Source organism: Artemia sp. Qi Xiang Cuo, chromosome 11 (genome assembly GCF_049724085.1).
Source record: "Artemia sp. Qi Xiang Cuo chromosome 11, ASM4972408v1, whole genome shotgun sequence".
NCBI classification, from domain to species: domain Eukaryota; kingdom Metazoa; phylum Arthropoda; class Branchiopoda; order Anostraca; family Artemiidae; genus Artemia; species Artemia sp. Qi Xiang Cuo.
In genome coordinates this window covers 32933171-32957146 of record NC_142804.1, presented here as the reverse complement: position 1 = coordinate 32957146, position 23976 = coordinate 32933171, and the positions used below count along the sequence as shown (strand labels likewise).

At 35.7% G+C, this 23976-nt stretch overlaps 1 protein-coding gene across 1 annotated transcript; it reads right to left on the bottom strand.

Moving 5' to 3' along the window:
* Positions 1–1557: 1557 nt before the first annotated feature.
* LOC148946893 (guanine nucleotide-binding protein subunit gamma-1-like) lies at positions 1558–17778 on the bottom strand. Its single transcript, XM_089097182.1, has 3 exons — positions 17673–17778; positions 12057–12185; positions 1558–1849 (listed from the first exon to the last, which is right to left on the bottom strand). The coding sequence occupies exons 2-3, from the start codon at positions 12153–12155 to the stop codon at positions 1748–1750; spliced, it is 201 nt and encodes a 66-aa protein (XP_088953308.1). The 5' UTR covers positions 12156–12185; positions 17673–17778; the 3' UTR covers positions 1558–1747.
* Positions 17779–23976: the final 6198 nt, after the last annotated feature.

Here is a 23976-nt window from a genome sequence, read left to right as displayed (position 1 = left end):
TGATGTGGTTCACACCCTAGTCAATACCTCGCTCTTTAAGCCAAAGATTTTTTAGTACTTTCATAAGAGCTATTTATTATAATTAACGGCCTTTGTGATTAAGGGGTCATTTTTAAAGAATTAGAACAAAGTCCGAACTTTAGCTTAAAGAGCAAGGTATTGACTAGGGGGCGAACCCCCTAATATACCTATTAAAAATCTATGAAAATAGAAGTTCGTTACGTAAGTTAATTCGTAAGTTACGTATATTTATCACTAATAAAAACATTCAAAAATAAAATTAAACAAGTTTCGAGAAAGCCATTTAACCAAATAAAGGTAAAATTAATATGCAGAATTGGTTTTAATTATTCATGTACGGTGAGCCAATATCAAAACCTGGATTAATTCAAAAACGTTCAAAAATTAAATTTAAAAAAAAAGTTTTTTTAACTGAAAGTAAGGAACGGCGTTAAAACTAACAGAAATTATTCCATATATGAAAGGGGCTGTCCCCTCCTCAACGCCTCGCTCTTTACGCTAAAGTTTGACTTTTTCTATTTTTTTTACCAATAAAAAACTTTAGCGTAAAGAGCGAGGCGTTGAGAAGGGGACAGCCCCTTTCATATACAGAATAATTTGTGTTCGTTTTAAGTTTTAACGTCGTTCCTTACTTTCACTTAAAAAAAACTTGTTTTCTTTTATTTAATCATACTCAGAGGCGTTACTAGCCAATATATTTGGCATTGGGCGTCAATCAATTTCATTGACTGATCATTTTTACAGACCAAGATTGAAAATTCGATAATACACAGTGTCAAACACCATATTTTCAGCGGAACCACCTTTTTGCGGAAGTGGGGCAATCTCTAAAAAACAAGGATCAAAATCGGGATTGAACCCCATTTTTCGTACAGCTTACAGCTAGAGATACGGTCAGTCAGAGGTGTGCACGAAACAATCCATAGGCAGTTTCCATGGAAAACACATAGCAGCTTTTCCTTCGTCTTTCAAAGCGCCCACGCTTCAGAACCATGCTCGATACTTGAACCATACTAGATTAACCTAGGTAATAAAAATCGTAACGTAATTCAGCACCTTTAAGCAAGAGTGACAAAAGTAAGAATTCATTGAATTTCCAAAATTAGCTTGATTTAGAGCTTAGAGCTTTGACCTCTTCTGTCATTAAATTCTTTGTATAGTTTCATGTTTCCTAGATCATTTTAATAGCTTATAATAAACGTGGTTTATTTTGATAGAAAATCGTATGCAAAGCCATTTTTGATTTTGATGTTACTTAGGATTTTCTTCAATTTGCTATTATTGGCACCTCTTTAGTAAAGTTTTTTTTTTTTAGCAACAATGTTTTGTCCTGTTATTTCTTACTTTATTTTCATGTTTTACATTCCTGATGTCCCAGATTTAAAGTCAAAATACTAGGGCTTTAGTTAAATATTATTTGACCCTCGGTAATTTGGTCTAAAAAATTATACTAGCAGTAAATCAGTCCAGGGCTCCTGTAGTGATCCAGTTTGGGGCCCCAAGGTTTCTACAAGATTTCTGTATAAAAACCACCAATTCATAAGACTCCAGAAAGTATTTATTAAGCTAAAGAAGGGAGAGGAAAAGTTACAGTCTAAACATGAATATACTTGGATACACGTTTGAATATTTAAAAAGTGAAATTCAAGATAAACCAAAGGCACTCATAAGGCCACTAAAAATAAACATGGTGGTTTGAAATTTGGGAGAGTCGGAATCCTTTTCTTTAAAGCATATTACAGCTGCTCTTCTCACGGAATGGATTGGCTCTTTGGTGGGTGAATCCAACAACTAAACAATCGTCTTGTTTGTGCTCGCTGACATACCGCTAAAAAGTTTTAAAAAATTAGTGATGATTGCTATATATTCATAATAATTTTTAATATGTGTATATTATTTGGAAGAACCATTAAACTCCACCGATTGCGAACACAATACGTAGATTTTACAAGTTGTAAATAAATAGCGAAGGAATATTCATTTTCAAATCAAGATAAAAGTTTTGCTTTAAAATTGCATTTCAAAGACTTTCGTTTCTTGTCCTTTCCAAAGAGAAAAAAATAAAACAGCACAAGATAACAGCATTACAGCTGTATTATAAGACTACTCACTTCCTTTTGCCTTTAAATTAGACTTACATCTTTTGTGCCACAAGGAAGGAGTGGTATAGTCATAGGAGATAGCTGATAACCGTATATGTTTGTGACAAAAAAGAAAGAATGCATGTGGCATTTTCATAGTTAGAGAGAAAATGAGTAGCTAATAGAAGCGAAGATAAAGTTCTGCTGTCATTAGAGAGAAGAGTATTTTAGCTCTCAAATGCACAAGCATCTGCAAAAGCTGCAGTGTACAGCTGAATCATGTGGATTTCTTTCAGTATGTAGTGCCTAAAATTGCATCTCACAATGTTTCACCTATGTAATAAAGAACATACATAGAACTACTTGTAGAATGGTGATTCATATCACAAGAGTAGTCAGATACTTCATTTAGTTTTAAGCATAACCATATGTGTAGAAAATCTGACAAACCCCATGGAAGAAACTGCATGATAGCAGGGATGACTAAAGCCTTTAAATTCACTACTATTCTAGCCAACTGTTTACATACTATATTGCACTCATTCGACGATGTTCTTGAATAGGTTGATCTGAATAACCTATGTATGAAAACATGAACCTAAAGAAGCACCTTTTTGTGTTTTGAATAATAAATATAAAATTTCAATACCTTGACTTTTTGTTAAGCAAATTACAAATATTTGCTGAAGAATTATAAAAAAAAGGAGGGATAAAGAGTAAAAGAAGAGCTGAAAAACAAGAAACACAGCCAGTTCGTATTGTTTATACAAATTTTTGATTGTGTAAGACAGCAATTAAGGGACTCAACAAAGTTCCTGCTTCTTTCCATGTAGTCCCCCAGACTGCTGACCATAAGCAAGTCCTATAAGTAACAATTACAGGCTTCTACTATTGACATCTCTGCATTTTAAGCCGTTTCACCTTGTTAACTTGAATGAAATTAATATTTGCATTCAGTAAAAACAAGGGAGGGTTTCAGTGTTTTGTTTTCAGATAATCATCTATTTTCCTAAATTGAAATACTTTTCATTTTTTACAATATAATAAGACCACATTAATGAGGTCAAACTTTAGCGTAAAGAGCGAGGCGTTGAGGAGAGCACAGCCCCTTTTATATACGGAAGCGGGGTTTTGGGGGGCGGCAGCCCCCCCCAACTGTACCTCCTAATCCCAGTAAGTTTTAAGGTTCGAACTTGTGACTCAGCCTATTTAACTCTTTAGAAAGCGTAGTTTTTTTCAAATAATCTTTGCAGGTTTTTGTCCAGTTCGTTACTTATTATTGCTTGACTTACTGTTAGCTGATCGTGTCAGGAGTTAAAGTTGGAGGGCTGCCACCCCAAACCCCCCGCTCTTGAAGATACTTGTGTTAAGGCTTTTAATTCCTGAATAATCAATTCAAATGCACAGTAAGATTTTCTTTTTTCAACTTTTCTTCGAGCATGCGGTTGTACGACATGTTATCAAAGCAGTGGAGACTTACCTATAACCTGAAGGCCGATTGTGATATACTTCTGGAGACGCCTGTTGAGCCGAAGGATTTAATAGATTGGATTTAAAAAAGAAACTAAGTTTCTTTTTTAAGCTTTAAATTCAATATATAAAAAATTTCTCTGATGGAAAATTGAACCCGGATCTTCCGCCTGTCAGTCAGGAAGAGCCACCACTGTACCACAGAGACACTCTTTACATTAGTTTTAGTCTCTGCAATCTATTTTTGACGCAAGCAAATCCCCACAAAACTTGATATTTGGTTTTCGGGAAGGAGTGATCAGATTGAGCTGAAATTTTGAGGATACTCTCCCAGGCCCCGGAAAAGCTTATCCTCGAAATTTCAGCCCGATCGGACAACGTTAAAGGGGGGCTGTGGTGGGAAAAATTAACATGGGCTCTTATAGGAAAACGATGTTTTTCGTAAATGTAAATTCGGGGGATAATTTTTTCGGTCTGAAAATATCAAAAGGCCCTAATAGGTCAAATTCCGCTTCGAATGAGTCCTCATTCACCCGGATCCGTTGCCAACTGTGGCCTCTAGGCGTGGCTGATAAAAAAAAAAGAGAAATGAACATTAAGTGGCTATATTTGTTTTTTGGAAAACAGGGAAGGAGTGATCAGATTGTGCTGAAATTTCGAGGATAAGCTCCTGTGCCCTAGGAATGCTTAACCTCTAAATTTCAGCCCAATCGGACAACGTTAAAGGGGGGCTGTGGTCGGAGGGTCGAAACTTCCGGCCCACATTTACCCATGAAGATAAAGTTGGAGGGGGTGAAATTTTGCACGTTTCTTAGTTGGAGCTTGAGCTACAAAATTCGATCACCGCTGTCTCTCTGCGACCGCTAGGACTGGAAATCGCATAACATTGTGGTGGGTCGCCTCTTGAAAGAGGCACAAGTGTGCCTCCTTGATTAGCTCGGCAACAGAAAAACCCAACGGTTTTTTTGTCTAAGTCTCTGCAATCTATTTTTGAGGCAAGCAAATACAAAGTAAGATTTTTGTTTTTCGACAAAACAAACTTCTGGGAAGGAGCTGGGATTTTTGGAAGCTTGCAGTCGGTCTTGTCAGGTTGAGAGGACTATTTTGATCTAATCTAATGTTGAAATACTTTGCTTTTAGGAATTTCAACAATTAAGGTTTTAAGCTCCCAGGCCCCATGTTATCAAAGCAGTGGAGACTTACCTGTAACCTGAAGGCCAACTGTAATATTCTTCTGGAGACGCCTGTTGAGCCGAAGGATTTAATAGATTGGATTTAAAAAAGAAACTGAGTTTCTTTTTTAAACTTTAAATTCAATATATAAAAAAATTTCTCTGACGGGGAATCGAACTCGGGTCTTCCGCCAGACAGTCAGGACTAGCGACCACTGTATCACAGAGACACTTTACATTATTTTTATTCTGTGCGATGTATTTTTGAGGCAAGCAAATACACACAAAACTTGATATTTGGTTTTTGGAAAACAGGGAAGGAGTGATCGGATTGATCTGAAATTTTGAGAATAAGCTACCAGGCCCTAGGAAAGCTTATCCTCTAAATTTCATCCCGATCAGACAACGTTGAAGGGGGGCTGTGGTGGGAAAAATTAACATGGGCTCTTATAGGAAAACAAGGTTTTTCGAAAATATAAATTTGGGGGATAATTTTTTCGGTCTGAAAATATAAAAAGGCCCTGCTGGGTCAAATTTCGGCTCGAATTAGTCCTATTTACCCAGATCCGTTACCAACTGTGGCCTGTAGGCGTGGCTGATAAAAAAAAAAGAGAAATGAACTTTAAGTGGCTATATTTGATTTTTGGAAAACAGGGAAGGAGTGATCGGATTGAGCTGATCGGACAACGTTAAAGGGGGGCTGTGGTCGGAGGGTCGAAACTTCCGGCCCACTTTTACCCATGAAGATAAAGTCGGAGGGGGTGAAATTTTGCAATTTTGCTTAGTTGGAGCTTGGGCTACAAAATGCGATCACCGCTGTCTCTCTGCGACCGCTAGGACCGGAAATCGCTTAACATTGTGGTGGGTCGCCTCTTTCAAGAGGCACAAGTGTGCCTCCTTGATATACAAATCCTTGATATACAAAGTTAGTATGAAGAGCAAAAATTAATTACAGGCTTTTTGAAAGACTAAAATGAGGATTTTTTTTTCTCCGCCAAGGAGATTAAAATATTTTAAGACTAAAATTGAAGCTGTGGCAAAAGCATAACATAACAACTTTTCTTTGAATATTTATATAACATGTCATCACCCAATGCTTTCATTTTCAATTGGAAAAATGATTCAATTTTCAAGCCAGAAAAAATTTTTTCTCTTTTTCTTAATTTGGATGAAAATTTTGATACTTGAATATATGTTTGACATTTGGATAGTACATAAAAGCTTTCAAAATTTATGAATTATAAATTGAATGGATTCGTTTGGTTGCAAGCTTAGCTGCAGTTCGTTTACTTTTCTCATCATTTAACCCATTCTGACCTTTGTTGAATTCTGACCATTTGACAGAATGGGTTAAATGATGAGAAAAGTAAACGAACTGCAGCTAAGCTTGCAACCAAACGAATCCATTCAATTTATAATTCATAAATTGGTTGATGAACTTGTGAAATTTAATTAGGGGTTATGGGCCGGGGGGTTAGTTGACCTTTTATTGTTTTGATCTAAGTATAAATATTTCTTCATTTTTGATAGATTTCCATTTATATACTGGGAGGAGGCGAGTTGAATCATTATAGACATTCAGTGCATGGAAGTGTTTATTTAATATGTGAGTTTTGTTTTTTCTTATTTATTTATATTTTTCTTTTTTTCTTTCTCTTTATGTGTTTAGTATGTTTTATTGTGATGTAAGTTAAGTTTTTTTATTTTATTTATTTATTTTATTTTTTTCCGTTGAGAAAGGCTCCCGGATGTGGGGCCGAAATATTCGGAGCTTTTGTGCATAATTAATTGTTTTGTATTTCACTGCTTTATAGAAAATTAAAACCCGTTTTTCTTGTTTAAAATTTTTTTTGTTTTTAATGGAAAAGCAGTGTGGTCTAAGAAATTATTTATGTTTTTGAGGAGGACACTCCCCCAGAACCTTCAGGGCAAGGGTTGTAAGATATGCCCTGGGGGCATATAAGGTTTTTATAGAAGGCGTTGTCGTAGAAACTTACAAAAAAGGCTCATTTGATTAAAAATTCAAAGGGATAGTGCCCTTTTTAATAGTCGAAAGTGATTGGAGGGCAACTAGCCCCCCCCCCCACGCCCATCATTCCCCCCAACACATCCAATCAAAATTTTGAGAGAGCAATTTTGTTCAGCGTAGTTGATTTTCAGATAGAAAACACGTTTTTGAGGAGGACAATCCCCCACAGCCCTCAGGGCAAGGGTTTTAAGTTATGCCCTGAAGGCATATAAGGTTTTTATAGAAGGTTTTGTCATAGAAAGTCCAAAAAAGGCTCATTCGATTGGAAATTCAAAGGGATAGTGCCCTTTTTAATAGTCGAAAGTGATTTAAGGGCAACTAGCCCCCCCCCCTACGCCCATCATTCCCCCGAATACATCAAATCAAAATTTTTAGATAGCCATTTTTGTTCAGCGTAGTTGATTTCCAGATTGAAAATATATTTTTGAGGAGGACACTCCCCCACAACCCTCAGGGCAAGGGTTTTAAGTTATGCCCTGGGGGCATATAAGGTTTTTATAGAAGGAGCTGTCGTAGAAACTTCAAAACAAGCTCATTCGATTGGACATGAAAGGGCTAGTGCTCTATTTAATAGTCAAAAGTGATTGGAGGATAACTAGCCCCCCCCCACACCCATCATTCCCCCCAACACATCGAATCAATATTTTGAGCTAGCCATTTTGTTTAGTGTAGCTGATTTCCAGATAAAATCTATATTTTTAAGGAGGACATTCCCCCACAACCCTCGGGGAAAGAGTTTTTAGTTATGCCCTGGGGGCATATAAGTTTTTAATAGAAGGCGTTGTCGTAGAAACTTCAAAACAGGCACATTCAATTTGAAACTCAAACGGCTAGTGCCCTTTTTAATAGTCGAAAGTGATTGGAGAGCAACTAGCCCCCCCCCCCACGCCCATCATTCCCCCAAACACATCAAATCAAAATTTTGAGATAGCCATTATGTTCAGCGTAGTTGATTTCCAGATAGAAAATATGTTTTTGAAGAGGACAATCCCCCAAAACCCTCAGGGCAAGTGTATTAAGTTGTGCCCTGTGAACTTACAATGTTTTTTATAGAAGGCTTTGTCTTAGAAACTTCGAATAAAGCTCATTCGATTTGAGATTTCGAGGGATAGTGCTGTTCGTATTAGTCGAAAGTGATTTGAGGGCAACTAACCCCCATCTCACGCCCAAACTCTCCCCAAACACATCCAATCAAAATTTTTAGACAGCCATTTTATTAAACGTAGTTTTATGTTCTGGAAATTAGGTCTTTGAGGATTACAACTCCCCAAAAGCCCTCAGGGCAAGGGTTGTAATTTAAGGATTCTCTGAATCCTTCATATTATTTCTTATGGAAGAGATGCTCGTATAAACTTTAGAGAGGGCTCATTTAATTGAAAATTGAAAGTTCTTGTTCACTTTTTAAGAGTCAAAAGAGATTGAAGGGCAACTAGCCCCTCTCCCTCTTCCACGCCCTAAATGCATCAGATAAAAATTTTGAGATAGACATTTTGTTAAAATAGTTCAAAGTTCTGATAACAAAAACTCCGGTGTCAACACAGCCCACCAGGGCCCAGGGGCAGGCGTTGTAAGTTATGCCCTGGGGCATAACTTATTAAGGGGGGTTTATAACTTATGGGAAGAGGTTTTGTATGGGAAGAACACATAGGAAATCTATTATAATTATCCAATTATAAGGTTAAAATACATACTCTGTGATAGATGCAAAATTGCTTTGGCACACAAATTCCTATTCAGGTCAATTCCAAACAGTAGTGATCCCTTTGTGTCAGTAAGTGAAAATGGTCTAAACCCCTTTATTGGAGCTATTTTTTCAATCCATTCATTGTTGTCAATCGCTGTCCACAAGTTATGCATGCTGTCTATTGTTCATATATAAGGTATTTATCAAAGAGGTAATCGTATAGACTTTGAAAAAAGCCTCATTCAATTTAAATTGAAAGTTCTAGATCCATTTTTTAAATTCAAGAATAATCGGACAGTAAGCACCCCCCCCCCCCATGCCATTAAAACTTGAAACTTTTTGCCATCAAAAACAAACAAAAATTTATTTAAAAAAACTTTCCGAAAAATAAGTTTTTCAAAGAAAAGTAAAGGCCATTTTAAAGTTAAGCTCAGGAGGTACAAATACCTGTTAAAATTCAAACTCAAAACGACTTGAAATTACTATTAAAGAATAAATGAAACCCAAAACAAACAGAAATTAAATAAACAATCATAGCAAAAAACATACAACAAATAATAATACAAATGAATAAATAGATCTTAAAGCGAGTAGTGCTTAGATTGAATATGAAAATCAAGTTTAAAACGAAAACAAATATTTTGCTATTAAAGTATAAATAAAACTTGAAACGAACAGAAATTAAATAAACAATCAATGCGAACAAACATACAATATATATTAATGTAAATGAATAAATAAATCTTAAAATGAGTGAAACTTAAATTGAATATGCAAATCAAGGTTGAATCGAATAAAAATAACTACAAACAAGAGTTTGGGTATCGTCTCACTGCAGAAGCCTAAAACCTACTGCGTCATTGGCGCTTTACTGAAAACGAATTATACTACAAATGTCTTCTTTTGTACTTACTATTGAAAATAAATATTAAAATTACATTAAAGTTTTGAACTGATGAGCTTTTAGCAATTAATATCATTATGCATCAAATATTCAGTTTAATTTATTAGTTCTTTTCAAGTTTGGTCAAGACAAATATAGTTTCACTACAAACAAAATTTTGATATTGCCACCTTCTTTAACTGTAAAAACCTAAAGCCATCTGCGTCATTTGCGATTAACTGAAAACTAATTACTCTTATATTAAAAATTTATTCTTTTCAAGTTATTACAGCATTTAAAAGGTAAATAAAAATTACAGTGAAAAAAAAATCTTGAACCCAATGACATACCAACAACTATCGTACTCGTGTTTCTCATACTCCGCCTGAAGAATTTTATACTTGCCAAGACTGTTCAACGTTCGTATAGTATTGCAATGTTTTTGTAACCTTAACAGTCTTTCTAACCACTCAATTAAGTTTGTTATAAAAAAATTCTATGACTTCTAGACATTTCTATTTGAGCGGAAAACTGCACCTCAAACTTTGTGGAACATGCATTTTCTTGCATGAAACACCAAAATATAATAAAATGTCAAGTTCCGGAGTGTTCCACCACTCGCAAGCAAGTGCATTGGTATTTTTGAATCCGCATGGTCAATTTAGGGGGTGGAGGGTAGGCTAATTCTCGCAGCAGCCCCATTCCGTCGTGGTATGGTTCACATTTTAACACCTGGCGTCCGGACTATCATATAATCTACCAAGCATACAACTACCCCAAATCAGTATCAATAAATAAATGAAACCCAAAACGAAAAAAAATTAAATTAAATATTAGAGTCAAACTCAAAACGAGCATAAATTAATGTGAGTAGGGTTCAAAACCCTATGCTTTCTAAAAGCCAGAATATAATTTGTACTTTATTGATAAACATTCAAATGAGTTTACTGAAAAAAAATGTGCATTGTCAATTTAATATACATATGCTGATATTTATTCCCTAAAATCTTAATTAATTTTTGATTTCTTAAAGTTACAAAAGTGAAAATATTTCAAAGAATTGTTTTCAATAAAGCACCAATGACGCAGTAGGTTTTAGGCTTCTGCAGTGAGCCAATACCCAAACTCTTGTTTGTAGTTATTTTTATTCGATTCAAACTTGATTTGCATATTCAATTTAAGTTTCACTCGTTTTAAGATTTATGTATTCATTTACATTAATATATATTGTAAGTTTGTTCGCATTCATTGTTTATTTAATTTCTGTTCGTTTTAAGTTTCATTTTTGCTTTAATAGCAAAATATTTGTTTTCGTTTTAAGCTTGATTTTCATATTCGATCCAAGCCTGACTCGCTTTTAAGATCTATTTATTCATTTATATTATTACTTGTTGTATGTTTTTTGCTATGATTGTTTATTTAATTTCTGTTCCTTTTGGGCTTCATTTATTCTTTAATAGTAATTTCTGGTCGTTTTGTGTTCGAATTTTAAAAAGTATTTGTACCTGCTAAGCTTAAGTTTAAAATGACCTTTACTATTCTATGAAAAACTTATTTTTCGGAAAGTTTTTTTTTTAATTAATTGCTGACAGGGGCCACATTTGTCCCGCATACTTTAATTATAATTTACAACCAAATATGGATTAGTAATAGCATGTAAATAACACAAATACCATTTTTACAGTTTAAAATAAAAACAGCTCCTAATTCAGTAATGTTACAATCCATGATTTTTGTCAACTATCACAATAAATGTTAACAAAAGGGCAAGGAAGGAAAGGAAAAATCAAGTTGGCATAAGATCATAACATGCAACAGATATTTCCTTACAGACTACATAATAGTCTCTGCCCATCAAAACGTGACCTGCAAGACTGCTGGTCATTTGGCTGCCCCTGCTTAGCAATATTCTTAAGAAAGCCTGAAAATACAATCATACAGTATTTCTAATTTAGACCCTAGATAATCTAACAAAAAATAAAGCTGGATTTTTTCATTGTAATGACTTTTTAAATTTAGGAGTCACCATAAGATTTTCAACTATGTCTTAAAAACAGGACATTATATAGGAAAACGAATTTTTACAATCATCAACACAAAGAAATAATATTCCAATTTGATTAGGTTTATTGAATTATTAATGATAATCCTGTAAAAGTGAGACAAGAAGTGAAAACAAGCGATTGAAGGACTTGAGCCCAAGCCATGAAAGGTCCTTAAAGTTGGATGTTTTATATTTTCTACCAAACCAAAACTTCAATTTTTTTATGCAAGATTAACATTTCTCAGGCTGGGTACCAGCTGCATTCAGACTTCACATAAATTTTATAAGGATTAGCAGCTAGGGTTTCAGTTGTGTCTTTATGGGGTTTGAGTCTAATTGCATAGACATGGTCACACATATTGTTCCACATCTGTGACCCACGGTTCTTAGTTGCTGTAATGCTTCATGGGGCATTGGCATCAGGTGTCTAGTTAAGTTTACAATTGAAAGTTCAACTAATATAAAAAAAATTAATAAGTATAAGACCTTGAGTGACTTTCCCTTCACGTCTGCCATAAGCAAGTTCTGCTTTGCAATTACAATGTAGAATTGTACCTATTCCAGAAAAACTGAAAGTTGTGCTCTGAAAGTTTTGGATTGATTTTAGAAGGAACATTTAGTAAGTAGAAGTACTCAATTAATGATTTGTGTTGAAAATAACAAAAGAAAAACCTTTAGATCTTCTACAGCCTTTGATACAGCAAGAGGTTTTACAGAAGCTTCTCGTCTAAGCTGGTCAACAACTAGTCTTTGTTGGTGTAAACTTGACATTATTAGCTGCTGATTACAAGATATTCAAATCTAGAAACAAGGAGAAGGGTGATTAAATGATTAGAAGCATTATCTTACTTAACACACTTATATATGGTGGCACACTATTGAGACTAATCTCACTTACAAACCAACAGATCCAAAAGAGCACAAGAATAAGTTTGTAGAACACTACAATATACATAAAATTAGGGCCTGAACAATAGTATCAGGCTGATATGAGGGTCAGTGTCATTATCAGATATTGGAAGAAAAAATTGGTTATCAGCCAATATATTTTTTTATGTGCAACTTGTCCACAAGAGGGCACCAGATTCCCATAGGTAGTGTTTACTTGCCCAGTCCTTGGGGGTGGAGCCACCAGCTAATTCTGATGGTGGGAAGACCAGCAGAGGTGAGTCAAACAAAGTCAAAGTATAGTTGTTGTCTATACACACCAGATGCAGCAATGTTCTAAATTTATGGTGACTTCAAGAACATTCATCCTCTTCCAAGACAACTAAAAAGAACACAATAAACAATAAATTTATGTTTAATGAATGTTCATTTGTGTGTGTGAAAGATCCAAGATTCAACTGGTTAAAACCATGATATTCAGTCAGGGGTGAAGCTAAGGGAGAGAGGGGGTGTTGTAAGCCCTTATACAGTATGCTTTGTCTCAATTTGACAACCATCAGGCATTTTTTGGACTAAAGTGCATGTCTCAGCTCTCCTTCTTATATAAATGATACAGGCTAATGGGACCTTTGGTCCCTTTTTATTAGATAAATTCCCTTTTTGTTAATTTAACTTCATTTTTCTTTAATTCCAATATTTCAACCCTAGGTTTAGCTATCATTATAAGAAATCTAAAAAGAATTGGCTAATTAATCCAGGTCTGAAAAATAGGACACCAATGACTCACACAAGTGAAGACATACCACAAGGTGCATAGCTGGCCTACACTATCTTCCTTGCAATGAGAGACTCGAGTGTTTTCAACTGTCAATGCTTGTTTTCGGATACTGCCCTGGTGACATGATGCTGGATGACAAATAGAATGCAGAACCAAATAACCTGTCTTTAGCCTACCAAACATTCAAGACATTACCATACAATACAAGACAATTACCATTAGAAAATGAAATGAGTTTTGTTGAGTACCCTGAAAAATATTCAGTCCTAAGAAACCACCACTGTAAGTGACTGATAATCTACTAAATAATTACTAGGCTAGTCTATTTAAGTAGGCTGGGCATCCACCACATGGCTAATATGGGAGTAAAGTTCATTTGTGATGCAGATGGATGTTATATTTAGATTGAGGATGCAATTCTAGGTATATATTTACACATTAGGGGGGTGGGTGTATATATTCTGTGAATAAATAGGCTCTAAAAAATTTATGAATTTCTTAGAAAAACTGAAAAAACAAGGAAAGAAGTGAAGATAAAGGCTCTACCCCTGCAAAATGTGTAAACTAGGACTATTCTACATGTAATGGAGTAAGAATTGTTTTCTTAATATGTTTCCTTTTGTCCAGCTGGACTCCTAGGCTTAAAATACTGGTTGGCCAGTTGGCTAATTTAAAGATTTGTATATATATACACACTGTCAAATTAGCCATCTGGTAGCATCCCAAGTAGGCCTAGGGCCTTCAATACCCATTTGGCTCATGAAGCAATCAATAAAAATTAAAAACAGCTTAACAGGTTTAAATCATAGGCAGCACGCTAGCGCTGCCTAAGAAAAGAACAATGTGGGCACAATGTGTTGTTTTTTTTCTCCATACCTGGGCACTTTGCATCAAAGGAGTTGTCATAGAAACTTCAAAAAGGGCTCATTTGATTGGAAATTGGAGTGACTAGTGCCCTTTTTAATAGTCGAAAGTGATGGGAGGGCAACTAGCCCAACCCCCCCCCCCATGCCCATCATTCCCCCAACCATCCAATAAAAATTTTGAGATAGCCATTTTGTTCAGCATAGTTGATTTCCAGATAGAAAATGTGTTTTTGAAGAGGACACTCCCCCACAAACCCTCGGGGCAAGGGTTTTAAGTTATGCCCTGGGGGCTTATAAGATTTTTATAGAAGGCGTTGTTGTAGAAACTTCAAAACAGGCTCACTCAATTGGAAATTCAAAGGACTAGTGCCCTTTTTAATAGTCAAAAGTGATTGGAGGGCAACTAGCCCTCCCCCCCAACCCCAACATTCCCCCCAACACATCCAATCAAAATTTTGAGATAGGAATTTTGTCAGCATAGCTGATTTCCAGATAGAAAATATCTTTTTGAGGAGGACACTCCCCCACAACCCTTGGGGCAAGGGTTTTAAGTTATGCCCTGGGGGCATATAAGGTTTTTATAGAAACTTCAAAACAGGCTTATTCAATTGAAAATTCAAAGGGTGTTTGGCCTTTTTAATAGTCAAAAGTAATTGGAGGGCAACTAGCCCCCCACCCCCCACACCCATCATTCCCCCAAACACATCCAATCAAATTTGTGAGATAGCCATTTTTTTTTTAGCATAGTTGATTTCCAGATAGAAAACCCTGCAACCCTCAGGGCAAAGGTTTTAAGTTATGCCCTGGGGGCATATAAGGTTTTCTATAGAAGGCATTGTTGTAGAAACTTCAAAACAGGCTCATTCGATTTGAAATTCAAAGGGATATTGCCCTTTTTGATAGTCAAAAGTGATTGGAGGGCAACTAGCCCCCCCCCACACCCATCATTCCCCCCAACACATCCAATCAAAATTTTGAGATAGGAATTTTGTCAGCACAGCTGATTTCCAGATAGAAAATATCTTTTTGAGGAGGACACTCCCACACAACCTTTGGGGCAAGGGTTTTAAGTTATGCCTTGGGGGCATATAAGGTTTTTATAGAAACTTCAAAACAGGCTTATTCAATTGAAAATTCAAAGGGTGTTTGACCTTATTAATAGTCAAAAGTAATTGGAGGGCAACTAGCCCCCCCCCCACACTCATCATTCCCCCAAACACATCTAATCAAATTTGTGAGATAGCCATTTTGTTTAGCATAGTTGATTTCCAGATAGAAAATATGTTTTTTTAAGGAGGACACTCCCCAACAACCCTCAGGGCAAAGGTTTTAAGATATGCCCTGGGGGCATATAAGGTTTTCTATAGAAGGCATTGTTGTAAAAACTTCAAAACAGGCTCATTTGATTGGAAATTCAAAGGGCTACTGCCCTTTTTAAAAGTTGAAAGGGATTGGCGAGTAACTAGCCCCCCCCATGCCCATCATTCCCCAAACCACATCCACTCAAAACTTTGATATAGCAATTTTGTTCATCGTAGTTGATTTCCAGATACAAAATATGTTTTTTAGGAGGACACTCCCCAACAACCCTCAGGGCAAGGATTTTAAGTTATGTCCTGGGGTATATAAGGTTGTTATTGAAGGCATTGTCATAGAAACTTCAAAAGGGGCTCATTTGATTGGAAATTTAAAGAGCTAGTGCCCTTTTTGATAGTAGAAACTGATTGGAGGGCAGCTATCCCCCCCCCACGTCCATCATTCACCCAAATACATCCAATCAATATTTTGAGATAGCCATTGTGTTTAGCGTAGGCTAGTTGATTTCCAGATAGAAAATATGTTTTTGAGAAGGACACTCCCCCCCAAATCTCAGGGCAAGGGCTTTAAGTTATGCCCTGGGCATATATAAGGTTTTTATAGAAGGCATTGTCATAGAGACTTCAAAAAAAGGCTAATTCAATTGGAAATTCAAAGGCTAGTGCCCTTTTTATCAGTCAAAAGTGATTAGTAATATTTTTTGTTGTTGTTTAGACCAGGGCACTTCATATTGAAGGAGTTGTTGTGGGAACTTCAAAAGGGGCTCATTCAATTGAAAATAGAAAGGGTTGATGCCCTTTTTAATAGTTGAAAGTGATTGGAGGGCAACTAATCCCCCTTCCACTCCCACCCTCCCATTGGCCCATTATGGTTAAAAACTAAATCTTGCCTTAAGATTAAATCAAAATGCAGTGTGATGATGCTAATTCCCAATAAGGCATCTCAGCAGTATCCCAAGAACAACTGAGGGTATTATGCTCAAACTTTCAAGGCTACTTCTGCTCTTAAAATTTAACCAAATCAAAATAGTGTAAGTGTATCCAACCTATCAAAGAAAGTAAATAGATTTTTTTGCAAATGGTATCAAGTTTTCCATTTCAGGTCAACTAGAGGAGGTATGAAACTAATTTTAACAGTACTATTTGTGTCAAGATTCTTAGAATGGTGTATGTTGTTAAATATATCTGAAAATTTTTCTCCAGCAGAAAAATAGCAGGCCAAACTCTAAAGTTTTAACAAACAAAAAGATTTTAAGTTTTTCTTGCTTTTTCTCTGAATAGACTCTGTCAATATAAAATGAACAGAAATGAATTAAAAAAACTTTTTCCACAAAATAAGTTTTTCAAAGAAAAGTAAAGAACTCCATTAAACAAAAAACGAGCAAAAATAAAATCAAATAATCTATGAAGCTCAAAATTAACACAAATCAGCATCAATAAATAAATGAAACCCAAAACAAACAGAAATTACAATAAATAACCAAGTCAAACTCATAATGAGCAGAAATTAACATAAGTTGGGTGCAAAACCCCTATGCCTTCCCAAGGCCAGAACAAAATTTGCACTTTACTGAAAAAATACAAGTGAATGTGCATTTTCAGTTTAATATACATATACTGATATTTAGTAATCAAAATGATAAAATTATTTGATTTATTAAAGTTACAAAAGTAAAAACATTTATATTTTTTCAGTGAAATGCAAATTTTGTTCTGGCCTTGGGAAGGCATAGGGGTTTTGCACCCAACTTATGTTAATTTCTGCTTGTTTTGAGTTTGATTTGGTTATTTATTGTAATTTCTGTTTGTTTGGGTTTCATTTACTTATTGATGTTGATTTGTGGTAGTTTTGAGCTTAGTAGATTATTTGATTTTATTTTTGCTCATTTTTTGTTTAATGGAGTTCTTTACTTTTCATTGAAAAGCTTATTTTGTGGAAAACGTTTTGGTAAATATATATCAAATCATATTATTGAGTTTCAAATAAAGCAAATATACCATTTGATGCCTTTTTTATTCTGATTATGAATATAACAACCATTTCTATCAGAACTGAATTTTAGCCCCCCCCCCCTATATATGTCAATTCAGGATATATATTTGCACATATGGGGGTGAGGGTTAGGTTAGGGGGGAGGGCTGAAAATCATTTCCAATAGAAATGATTATTATATTTGTAATCAGCATAAAAAAGGCATCAAATGGTGTATTCACTTTATTCCTAACTCAATAATATGATTTGGTATATATTTACCATTTTTTTCAATTAATTGATATTAAAGTCAAACTGTACAAACACTCATAACTTTTAAATATCCTGGCCTTAGTAATAAAAAAACTATAAGAGACTAGGTCTATGTTTTACCTCAGCTTGAACCAGCCTAGACCCAAGTCACCTACTCTCAGAGATAAGGAATGGCTTTAGGCAAAGCAGACCTACCGATTTTTAAAGCTTTAAGTTAAATTAGCCTCTTCCTCTTGTTTAATTAAATTGCTCTAGCCTATTATCTTGTACCAAATTGTGATAGACTAATATAGGAATTTTTCTATTCGGATAGTTTAGTTTATTTTAGAGTTATTTTATCGCCATCTAAAATTGAATTATTAGATTTAATAGAAAATGTTAACTTAGGATTAACTACTGGAAATAGGAAACTATTATTTACTGGAAGAGCATAGCCTTAAAGGACAAGGAAAGATGACATTATAAAAGACTACCTATTTATTTCGTTGCTTTATCACAGAATACAATTGAGGATTATAGAGAGGAAGAAATACACTTTAAACCCGGTGGGACCAAACTAAATACCTTTGAAAATGAATCCATACTATTGATGAGTTTCTGAAATTTGGACAAGCAACGGTAAGATCATTTTATTCTCAACAAAATTAAATGAAACCAGATCATACATGAATAAAACATTTCTCTAACGGGTTCAGTAGCCTATGTTCCAAGAAAAACATCATACATGTAGTTTTATATTGATACAGCATAAAACAATTACGTTTACATAGAGAAGCAAGGATAAAATATATTTACTTATATACATAGACAGCATCAACTATCAGCTTGGAAAAGACAGAACTAAAAATCAAGGAAGGATGAAACCGAGAGAGAAATAGATTAAACTGAAACCACTTAGTTTATTGTCGTTTGCATGAAAACAACATCTTCCAATCAGTTTATTCAGGCTATTCAAGACAGCCTGACACGCGTTCAGGGAGTTAAAATCTAAACTAATCCAGGAAGTAATATGGATTCGAAGGCTTTTTAATTTTTTACGAAGATGACTATACCAATGAGATACGAAAGATGGGATACAATTAAAGACCTTGGGAGGTTCATCGTGAAGCTTGAAAAAAACGAGATATGCACATCAAATATCAGAGAATCTATAAAATCAAAATTCTCCATGTTTTGTCTAGATTCTCTATCAAAACAATTTAGATCAATTAACGTATTCAAATTTGACCAGTCCCCCACACCCTTCATTTCCCAAAACACATCTTTTCAAAATCTTGAGATAGCCATTTGAATCAGCTTTGTTGAAAGGTCTAGTAATTATGTCTTTGTGGATGTCAGCACCCCACAGTCCTTAGAGCAAGGGCTATAAGTTATATGATTATAAGTTATATCATCAGTATGATTTTAGTCTCTGAACTATAAAGAACAAGTTTTTGAACCTAATCGGATTATCTTTTTTACTATGTTAGATTGCGCAATTAACTTTTTGTGAAAAAATCCAGCTGATTTAATTGTGAGGGATTGCTCATTTGATACCGCCACTTGTGTTAACGCACTGCGTCCTGAGCGTTGATTTGTATAAATCAGTACCCACTTGATAACTCTAGTGCCGGAGCACATGGCTGGCAAATTTTAAGGTAGGTCTTTGCAATTTTAGTTGGAAAGCTGAAATAAAATTATGCATGATCAATTAAAGGCAACCAAATTAACATTGGCGAAGTTGGAAAGTGTGGAAGAAAAGTTAAAATCTCTTAGTCCTATGTCTCTCAAAGTTGATAATTTATTGAAAGATTTCCAAAGCCTGGTTACAAGTCTATCTGGTCAAATTAGTGAAATACGCTCTGCAATAGACGTTAATGCAAAACTAATCGAGAGCAATACCAGGGAACTAGCGTCCATGGGTGCCCATAGGCTGAATTTTAGGGTGGAGGACTTACCTGGTCTAATCGGCACTTCCATTGCTGTATAATTGAAATCTCAAGACAAAATATCATTTGCAGCATGATAGCGCTGCCTAAGTAAAGAGCGTTCTGGGCACAATATATTGTTTTATTTTTTAGACTAGGGCACTTCTTATAGAAAGAAATGTCATAGGAACTTCAAAAAGAGCTCATGGAGGGCAACCAGTTCCCCCTCCCTTACGTCAATCACTTCCCCAACCACATCCAATCAAAATTTTGAGATTTCCATTTTGTTCAGCGTAGTTTAACGATGTGGAAATTATGGGTTTGAGAATGACAACCCCCCCCCCCACAACCCTCAGAGCAAGGGTTGTAAGTCATGCCCTGGGGGATATAAGGTTTTTATAGAAAGGGTGATTGTATAAACCTCAGAGGGGGCTCAATTGATTTGTAATCAGAAGTTCTGCTGGTTTTTTTAACAGTCAAAAGTGATTGGATATCAACCAGCCACCCCCCCCCCCCCTGTAAATTAATCATTTCCCAAAACACATTCAATCATCATTTTTTAGATAGCCATTCGTTTCACTATAATAGAAAGGTCCAGAAATTATGTCTTTGAGGATAACCCCCGCCCCCCATATAGCCCTCAGGGCAAGGGTTGTAAGTTACGCTGGGAGAATATAAGGTTTTTATGGAAATGGTGGTCGTATAAACTTCAAAGGGCTCATTGGATTGGTAATCAGTAGTTACAGTAATCTATTTAAGAGTCAAAGTGATCAGAAGGCAAATGCACCCTCCCCCCTCCCCACACACGTCGTATTTTCCCGAAACGTATCTGATAGACATTTTAAGATGGCCATTTGTTGTCGTTGAAACTTCTAAAAGGGCTCAGTCGGTTGGTAATTGAAAAGGCTAGTGGCCCCTTTAATAGTCAAAAGTGATTGGAGGGAAACCATCCCTCCCCCCACGCCCATAATTTCCCCAAACACTTCCAGTCAAAATTTTGAGATAGTTATTTTGCTTGACGTAGTTTTAAAGTCCAGAAATTATGTCTTTGAGGATGAGAACCCCCTCACAGCCCTCAGGGCAAGGGTTGTAAGGCATTCCCCAATTGCATTTAAGGTTTTTATGGAAACGTTGGTCGTATAAACTTCGGAGGGGGCTTATTGGATTGGAAATCGGAAGTTGAAGAGCTATTTTTAAGAGTCAAATTTGTCGGAGGGTAGCTATACCCCCCCCCTCCCCCACGTCAAATTTTCCCCAAATGTATCCGATAGAAATTTTAAGATAACCATTTGTTCAAAAATAGCCCAAAGATCTCATAACACAGCCTTTGGGACTGACAAAACCCCTTAGAGTATAGGAGTAAGGGTTTTAAGTTATGCCCCGGGGGGTGTAAGGTTTTTATGAAGAGGTGGTTTTGTGAACTTTAGAGAAGGCCCATTTGGTTGGAAATGCATAGTTCTAGTTCCATCTTAAGGTCAAACATTATGGAGAGAAAATAGCTCCCCCCCCCCCTGATATCCTTTTTCCCCCAAACATATTCGATCGAAATTGTGAGATAGCCATTTTGTAGCAGATAGCCCAAAGAAAATATAATAATGTCTTCAGTAATCAAATATAAGAAATATTTAGGCGGACGTTGAACTAAATCAAAACAAACTATGAGCATGTGGACTTTCAAAAAAGTGACAAAGCAATATCTCAAGGACAATATATTATTAAGTTAGATCTTTAAGAGTAAGTTGTGGGGGATTTTGAATTAGCCAGAAGGCACTATGTGTATATTTTTAGTACTATAACTACAGTTACTGTAACTAATGACGCTAAGAGTATTAAGGTGAAACTTCTAGGAAGTGTTTAGGAGGCGTTCCAATTAAACTAAAAAAACTGTATACATGGAGCTTTTCAAAAAGGCATATAATAAGCAATATCATAGGTAGCGCCACTCTATAATAGCTAGAAACATCACTGAAACATTTAAAAAAGCTAATTCGATTCAAAATTAAAAGTTCTAGGGTCCTTTCTATAAATAAAAAGAGATTGGAGGGCATGATTGCCCGTCTCTCAAGCCGATGTATTTCCCAAACACATCTAGTCAAAATTTTGAGAAAACTGTTTTGTTCAGCATAGTAGAACGGTCCCACAACTATGTCTTTAAGGATATTGGGCATGTCAAACCCCCAAAATTATGCAATTTGCCCATTATGCGATGAGAGATAATATAAGATTTATATCAAAAAGCCTGTGGGCCATAGCAACACATAATACAGTCTACAAACAAAGCCCAGAATCAAAATACAACTTTAGATAATAAAAATCAAAAAAAGAAAAAAGAACAACAAAACGACAAAATAGAAACACACCAAGGTTCAACATTTTAATCATAGGTTAAAATCGCAATCAGAGAATTTGATTTAGTTGAAGATTTTTATAGGAATTGTTAAGTTTGTGTTTTGTGCGGCGAATATCCCTCCAACATCAAGTAGTTATAGTTGGCAGGAGGATACGTGGGACAAATCGTATTCAGAGGGGTTTAAGTATAAAATGTTGTATAAATACTACAAGTGTATATTTTTAGGTGACTTCAATGCATACACAAAGGAGATTTTGGAGAAGTGGATTGATCCTTTGGAGGCTGAGGAAGAGGATGATGGTATGAATGATAAGAATATGCAAGGAGATTTGAAGATGTATGGAAAAAGGACAAGTAAGGACCGGTCAGGGAGGAAAAATAATTGGGGAACTTAAGTTTTAGATTTTTGTAGAATTGAGAAGCTAGTAATTTTAAACGTGAGGATGGGTAAAGATAAAGAAAGGGAGGATTTTACATGTTTTGGGGTTGGTAGTCCCAGTGTTATTGATTAGGCTTATATTTTAGTTGATTTAAGCCTTTGGTCGGCATGTGGGGACTTTGGAGTTCTGGGAGTTGTGGGGTCTGACCATCAGCCCATTGTAGCAGATATATGGGTTATATATATGTAGCAGATATATATGTAGCTGATATATGGCTATATATAGGACTGACGGTAATATCTCTGATAGTAATAGATCTAATTTCATTAAGAAAACAATTGAAGTAGATAAAACTGGGGAGGATAATGTGGTTAAATGGCAAGGAGAGAGTGTAGTGGAGATGAATTTGGAGGAAACCCAAAGAATCATAGGGAACGACCAAATGGATAAAGGCTTAGGAAAATTATGCCAGATAATAGAGAGTTTAGAGACCTATAATTTAGAACAAAGAGGAATAGCAATAAATAAGAAGAAGGGATTTTTTGATGATGATTGTGCAGAAAAAAATGGAAGTGGTAGAAGCACTAAGAAAGCTGAAAAAGATTAACGAGGAATCTGCTCTTCTGGTGTATCGAAGAAAGTGGAGGGAATACAAACAGACACTTCCAAATACGAAGAGGGAACAAGATAAAGTCAGGAACTTTTGGGAAAAATTTTGTAACAAAGGAACAAAAAAAAATTCTGGCAACTAGTAAAAGGATCTCTTTTTTACCCCTTCTACTACAGAGCAAATACTGGGAGCTGATACCTGGCCCGAATACCTGGAATCACTGAATAACGCAAAGGACGGTGGACTTGAGGATTTATCAAAGAGTTTAAGCAGGCGTGCTGCCCACTCAGAGAGGAGGATTACAAACTTATCCCACCATTTACGTATGAGGAGACTGGTAAAGCCCTGATATCTATGAAGAGGGGATTTGCACCGGGTACAGATGGGATTCCGATAAAAATTTAGAAGTGGGAAAAACATACTTTGCTGCTATTTTGATTAGTTTATTTTCAGCTTTGGTAAGTTCATGTAAGCGGTCTGAAGAGTGATTTTGTCAGTTATGATACCATTATTTAACAAGGGGGGTCTCATCAGAATAATTATCGAGGAATTCATTTAGGAAATAGTTTACCGAAGTTATTTTGTAAGATGTTATGGAGAAGAAGGAGGTGCAGATGGTGGGTTTAGATATTGTATCTATTTGCATGATGTCGTTCGCAGATGATATTGTTTTGATTGCGGATTCACAAAGGAACCTTCAGAAATTACTTGATATTTTAGGTGATTATTTGGATACAAAAAGGTTAGAACTTAATGTGGATAAAACCGTAGTGTGAGTATTCCGTAAATGTGGTAGACTTGAGGAGGATTTTAAACTTAGTTTCAAGGGTAGAAGGGTTAGATTAGCGGAGGATTGGTCATATTTGGGTGTTAAGTTTAAGGCCAAAGGAAATTTATTTAGTAGCCATATAGAAAGTAGGATAGAAAAAGGTAAGGCATGTTGTAATATGGTATTAAGAAGTCAGCTTAGGAATATTAAAAAGATCCAAATAGTTAAAGAGGTCTTCAGGGCTAGAATTTTAGGTGTGATGTACTATGGATCTGATATTTGGGGGAAAGCGAAGGGAGATAGGCTAGAAACAGTGCAATCAGGGTATTATAAGAGGTGACTAGGGATAAGTAAGTATGAAAATAGTTTAGTAGTTAGAGGTGACTTAGTTTTGTTTTCTTTAAGAAGTTGTAGGCTAATTAACACGGTTAGGCTTTGGAAAAAAAAAATTTGGTGATGCCTAGGGTTGGGGTGATGAAGGTG